Genomic DNA, 6267 nt, shown 5'->3' with positions numbered 1-6267 from the left:
AAAATGAATCGGATTCATAATACAAAAACACTTCAGAACGCAATAATTACAGTTTTTTTTCTTCTGGGTTCACATAAACAGATCGTGGTACGTTGATAATCGTATGTATCGCAAAAACATACCTTCTGCTGATCCCAAAACAAAGGTGACGTTTGGTGAAAATTTCAGTTTCAGCTAAAGCGCCTTAATATTCGTGGTTTAAATTTTCGTCCCAATGCAATAACATAAACTTTTTCAGTCCAAAACGGTGCAACGGTTGAATAAAGTCCAGGTAAATTTTCCTCTCCAGTTGTTTTTACTGGATGTATAACAACTCCATTTCGCTAACTTAGGCGAAAACCGACCAAAAAATCCAGGGAATCATAATGTTTAAGAAAAACCAATAGTTCTTTGCTGCATGCACTGTGATTTACCTCTATCAGTTGCGTAGGCTTCAAACTTTCCTTCTCCAGATATTTATTCGTAAGCAAAGTGCTTCCATATTAGCGACCTATGCTCAAAATCAGTAATCAAAGCAGTGACTTCAAGCAAAAGCAAAATGAGAAAATAAATGTTTTATACATTATTTTTGGAATTAAAAAAAATTATAAGTTGATTTAGTCTCCACAATTGAAATAAAAATTGCTATTGAAATTTACTGCATAAATTATAAGCCCTAACTTGGGCTGTTTAGTGGTCTAATATCATATGATCTGAACGGCTACTTGGACTGGATTGTGACTGCTGACTGTGGTAATTTAGAAATTGAGAACAAAATATCAATAGTTTTACTATTTCAATTGTGACAGGTTAGGCTTTATTGCTACTCAACAGTAACTATGGCTCTCAGCGATGCAGACGTGCAGAAGCAGGTGAGATTTCTAAATAGGTTACGGTTCGTGGTAGTGCTGCAAGTTGGCGTAAAATTCATTATATTATGAATGGATGTATTTTAAAGTTGTTAAACTTGTTTTTTCGGGTATTTGTAGAACCTTAGTACTTATAGTAACTATGACTGCCTTCGTTTACCTTCCTAACAGATTAAGCATATGATGGCCTTCATTGAGCAAGAGGCAAATGAGAAGGCCGAAGAAATAGATGCTAAGGCAGAAGAAGAATTCAATATCGAAAAAGGGCGTCTTGTTCAGCAACAGAGACTTAAAATAATGGAATATTACGAGAGAAAAGAGAAGCAAGTTGAGTTGCAGAAAAAAATGTAAGGAACATTTTCTGGAAGTTTTAGACTGAATGTTGTATTGAAAGGCCCAATTTTTACAATAAAAGGGGATTTACAGTACCAGGGTTCTTCATTAAGAATCCTGGTTTGTGTCCGTTTACCGTGTAATTATCTGTTGATTGATTTTAAATAATATATTTTTAGTCAATCATCCAATATGCTGAATCAGGCAAGACTGCAAGTATTGAAAGTGCGCGAGGACCACATTGGTCGTGTATTAGATGAAGCCCGCAAACGACTTGGAGAAGTAACCCGAAATCCTGCCCAGTATTCAAGATTACTCCATTCGCTTATTCTTCAAGGCTTATTACAGGTTAAATAACTTTCAAATTAATTTGTTGATGTATGCTTTTAGATTTATATACATATCAGAACACCTTGAAGATTTTTCTCCTCTATTTATAACGTATTCCATTCACCTCTAGCTGCTGGAGACAAATGTTGTGCTGAGAGTAAGGGAAGTTGATGTTGGATTAGTCAAGTCTGTCATTGAAGGAGTTCAGCAGAAGTACAATGAAGCCACCCAGAAAACTGTCAATCTAAAAATTGACACCGAGTCCTATCTGCCTCCTGATATGTGAGTTCCTGTCTTCATATTTTGTTTTTAATATTACTGAACAATACCACTTGTCTAATGAATATTTTACCAGGTATGCTACTGGGTTAAATGAATAATTTAACGGAGTGGTTTGTCCCTGGTTTAGTGAGATGTTCTTCAAAGTGATATTTATAAGGATAATCCCCAGGATTGTAAATGAAACATTTTTTGGCAAATTGAAGGAATTAATACCACTGACCAAAGTATGGACAGGTGTGGTATTTTATATAGCTGTGGAAATATCTTCATAGCTATCAATTGCGCAAGAAGAGTAATTTAATGGAGGGTAAGGGAAGACATAGGAAATTATAACTCACTGCAAACTTGCTACAGATCGAGGTGTAGACTTGTCATCAACTTAACCAATTGGATCTCCTTGGAAATAAAATTACCTTGTGAGTAATAGATGGGAATGACTACTGAATGGTCGTTTGGTGTTGTTGGTGTAGTTCTGTTGGTGATTGTGGGATACTTTTGAACTTCACTGTTAATTGAGTTTTGTAAGTGTAAAAGATGAAAAATTGGTCACAGGTCATAAAGTGTGAGAAGCTTAGTAGAGAGGGGGGTGGGTGTTCGAGGGATAGAAAGTGAAGCGTTCGAAGGTTTTGACAAGAGAACAGATAATACACCAAACAAAGTAGTTGATTTGGCATCAGGATACAGCAAACGCTAAGGTTGATTTTGCATCACAGTAGAAAGCTCCGTCAATATTGAGACCAATGGCATGTGAAATCCTTATTTTGGAATATAGAGCCAATTCCTTTCCCTATACCATGGCTGGCTTCCATCAAATATATCTGGTACCCCAAAAGTCTGACAGCTTGGCAAAGTTGAGGGTACCCTGAAGCATCACTCATAATGAAATGTGGGCCCTCCAGTCAGTTGCCCTCTACCCGATGAGCTACCATACCCCTAGCAGAAATAAAATTTCAGTCATGAATTCATTCCCTAGCCTGATGAAGGTGGTCTTGTTAGTTGTTTATATATTTGCATTTCCTGATTGTAGTGACAAAACATGCCGAAAGGTGTCATTGCAGAGTTATCATTAATTTAGATTCTCGAAAATAGTCAAAGACACCAATTCTGCATTTTTTTTAGCACAAGTAAGGTAATAGCCTTGCGTTAGCAGGATTTTCATTTAAGCGAGCGAGCTATCAGCTTAAGAAAACTTTTAACCCATGAATGACAATGCCACTGGGAAAATGCTGAAATATTTACAAATGTAAATTTAGTGGTGTGTATTGAATTATATTTTGGATAAGAGTTGGTAAAAATGGTAGTACAAAGCTGTCAAACTTAATTTTTATTTGACAAATGGTTTAGGCTGATGCTTTGCAAAAATCCTTTTTTAAAGCTCAGAGAAAGAATCAAAGACTGGGTTTCCTCAGGAAAGAATTTATTAATGCCGACCAGTTCCGCTACACTGTAGCGAAGACCAGATTATGCTACTGTGTAGCAAAACTAGCGGACTATAATGGATTCTTTCCTGTGGAAACACAGTCTTAGATTTTTTCTACGTGCTTTATCAATTTTTATCCTTGAAAACCTGGAATAAGATATGATCTAATTCTTGAGATCCATAGTAGGAAATGTGGCCTCATTCATTTCTTTTAACCTTTTTTTTATAAATATTTCAAGCAATTAATGCAGTAACCTAAAGCATGAACAGAATTAATAGATATTATATTGTTTTGCCCCGAATGAGTTATTTTCCCTTGTCATGGCTAAAGCCTAAAACACAGAAATCATCCAAAGGTCAGTTCGGTAGGTGATGATAGAGTTCATCCTGTGCTAAGCCTAAGAGCATGTGAAATTCGAACATCAGGATATGGGGGCCTGTTCATTTCCTTGTGACGGTTATGGTTTCCCAGGAAGATCTGGTACCTGGCAAATCACATAGCTTGAGTGGAGCTGCAGGTGCCCAGAGAGGTTTGCCTGGGAATCGAACCTGGGCCCTCCGGTCAGTAGTTTTACCCCTGGACTTCCGCGACCCACTATCATAGTTAATAACTCATTCTTATTAATTGAAATTGAGAATAAACAACTTGATAGAACACTATGAGGAAAAACCAAGTTGTTTTCTATTTCAATATGAAGATTTTACACCAAGTGATGCCAGAAACTTTTATTTTATTCATTATTATTACATGTATTCTACTGTGCAAGTTAGGTTTTGAATGGGTTCAGACAACAATGATAAATGTCTCCTAACACAACGTAACCTGACATCTAATACTTCAATAAGCCCCTTATTCACTTCTGCATACTTACTTTCTCCCTTCTATCCACTGAGAAAATACTATTTCCAGCGGTGATAGTAATATAGTAATTGAGATGTAAGATGCCTTGACTGCTGAGATAATATTGTGCCATCAATGCAATTCAGAAAAATCTTATGGTCTGATTTCAGGAGTTTGCATATTTGAGATATTACACCATGTTAAGATGGAGGGGATATGGTACAATAGTACAGTGAAAAGAAATAGTGTCAATGGCCCAGGCAATGGTTTGAAATAAATATTAATAATCAGTGAATTTACCTCCTTATGCGTAGCAAATATAGGCTGTGAAATTTTGGTCAGTGTAATTTTTTCAGCAAAAGGGTTATTATATTTTGGATCTGATGATGATGAAACTTACCATTACTCCTGTGAGTTCATTATTTCTGGAGTGTTACCGCTTTTTGTTTGTTGCCAAGATGAAACCTCTAGCAGAGAATTTATTTTATTACTTTGTCACTTTTTGTCACTATATGCTCAAGAATTATTTTTTCTTATATTGTGTTGATATTGTAAGATGTTTGGGTGAATTAATGTTGAAATCGCTTTAATATGTACTTGAGGAATCAAACCGTGAAAACTAATTGTGTAAGTTCCCATGTTTTGTTCTGCATTTAATAAAGTGAATTCAAAAGTATTTTGTGACCTGCCTTGAATGGGTCCTTCGTGGTCATCAAAACCATGAAAGATTTTCATAGATGTAATATCCAGTTCAAAACAAGTCTTAGTGTTAAATTACTGTGAGTAAAATATAATCTTTTCATGATTTTAGTCTTGGTACAACCAAATTTAAATTCATTGGTGTCATCTTTAGGTAGCTTGCCAGTACCAGGTTGCCTTGAGGGTAATTTTTGAAATTAACAATCCAATATTTCCTTAAGAAAAATCAGTTTAAAAAGTACTTGAAGTTAGCATGCATGAAATGAAACCCAGTTGTACCAAGAATATATGTAATTTTGTGAAAATTACAAAATGTATTTGTTGTTTGACATGGATTTTCACGAGGCTCAGTCTAAAAAAAATTAGAATTCAAATTTTGCCGTATCTCGCAAATGATCTAGTAAGGTGTGTAGAATGGGCCTTAAAATTCATTGGATTGGTAACAGTTCCTGAATGAAATTGTATTTCTTTAAGGTGAATTCATTGTACATCAAACAAATGATTTTAATGACTGATGTAACTTAAATTTCATTTCAGGTGTGGAGGAGTTGAGCTTTTGGCTTTGAAGGGTAAAATTAAAATAGCAAACACTTTAGAGTCAAGATTGGATCTATTGGCACAACAGATGGTTCCAGAAATTCGAACATCATTGTTTGGACGCAATCCGAATCGTAAATTTGCTGATTAAATGAAGTAAATAACAGCGTATAATGGAAGAAAATCAATTCAAGTACCCAAATATGGCACAACAGAGCAGTGCTCACCATATAGAAAAATTGTTAGGATAGAGCTTATGCATTTTTTTCTGTAATTTATGTGTACATTAAAGTACTATTGTGTTGGATGAATGTCTGTAGAAGTGAAATTTTTAAACAAGGAGGTATTTTAATAATAACAATTATTTTTTTCTGGATTTTAGAAACTCATGAAGTAGATATTTGAATTAGATTCACCCAGTTATAATGTATGTTGTAGTTTAGATGCGGGTGTATGAGTAATGGTCTTAGGATTGTGGTTATATTGTCTAAGCTTTTGACAAATCTTAGTTTGGCAAAATTTGGGCTGTTAACTTAATGTATGTGTAAGAAACTAATTTCTCTGCGGTAAGGTCATGTTCCAGCCTGCCATGTTGTTGAAAAGTGTTTTTTTGCACAAATTAAAATGTTGTGTTATTTATGAAGATTATTAAATTGCTTCTTTGAATGTATATTGAAATTGTGTATAGGTGTACTTTCATTCATGTAAATGGATTCATGTATAATATCATGTACATATGTCAATTTAATTCCTTGAAAAAGTAGAAAATGAAAAATGTAAAGTTAATGCATTGAAAGATATCTTAATTTCATAAGATGTTCATACATTCCATTACTCCTAGAATAACAGCAGTAGTTATTGTGAAATTGTAATTATTTGATTATTTCTGGATAATAAATGGTGTCAATGAGTTCTTAGTTTTTTGGTCAACTTATTTATTGCTAATAAAGAGGGATATATGTTTTTGACTAGCAAAG

At 34.6% G+C, this 6267-nt stretch overlaps 1 protein-coding gene across 1 annotated transcript; it reads left to right on the top strand.

Moving 5' to 3' along the window:
* The first annotated feature begins 678 nt into the window (after positions 1-678).
* On the top strand, positions 679-6201 carry Vha26 (V-type proton ATPase subunit Vha26). Its single transcript, XM_071588349.1, has 5 exons — positions 679-851; positions 1020-1195; positions 1361-1529; positions 1642-1793; positions 5291-6201. The coding sequence occupies exons 1-5, from the start codon at positions 819-821 to the stop codon at positions 5439-5441; spliced, it is 681 nt and encodes a 226-aa protein (XP_071444450.1). The 5' UTR covers positions 679-818; the 3' UTR covers positions 5442-6201.
* The last annotated feature ends 66 nt before the right edge of the window (positions 6202-6267 follow it).

Source organism: Hetaerina americana, unplaced genomic scaffold (genome assembly GCF_022747635.1).
Source record: "Hetaerina americana unplaced genomic scaffold, ioHetAmer1.1.p SCAF_3, whole genome shotgun sequence".
In the NCBI taxonomy this organism is placed as follows: domain Eukaryota; kingdom Metazoa; phylum Arthropoda; class Insecta; order Odonata; family Calopterygidae; genus Hetaerina; species Hetaerina americana.
This window is presented reverse-complemented; position numbering and strand designations above follow the sequence as displayed.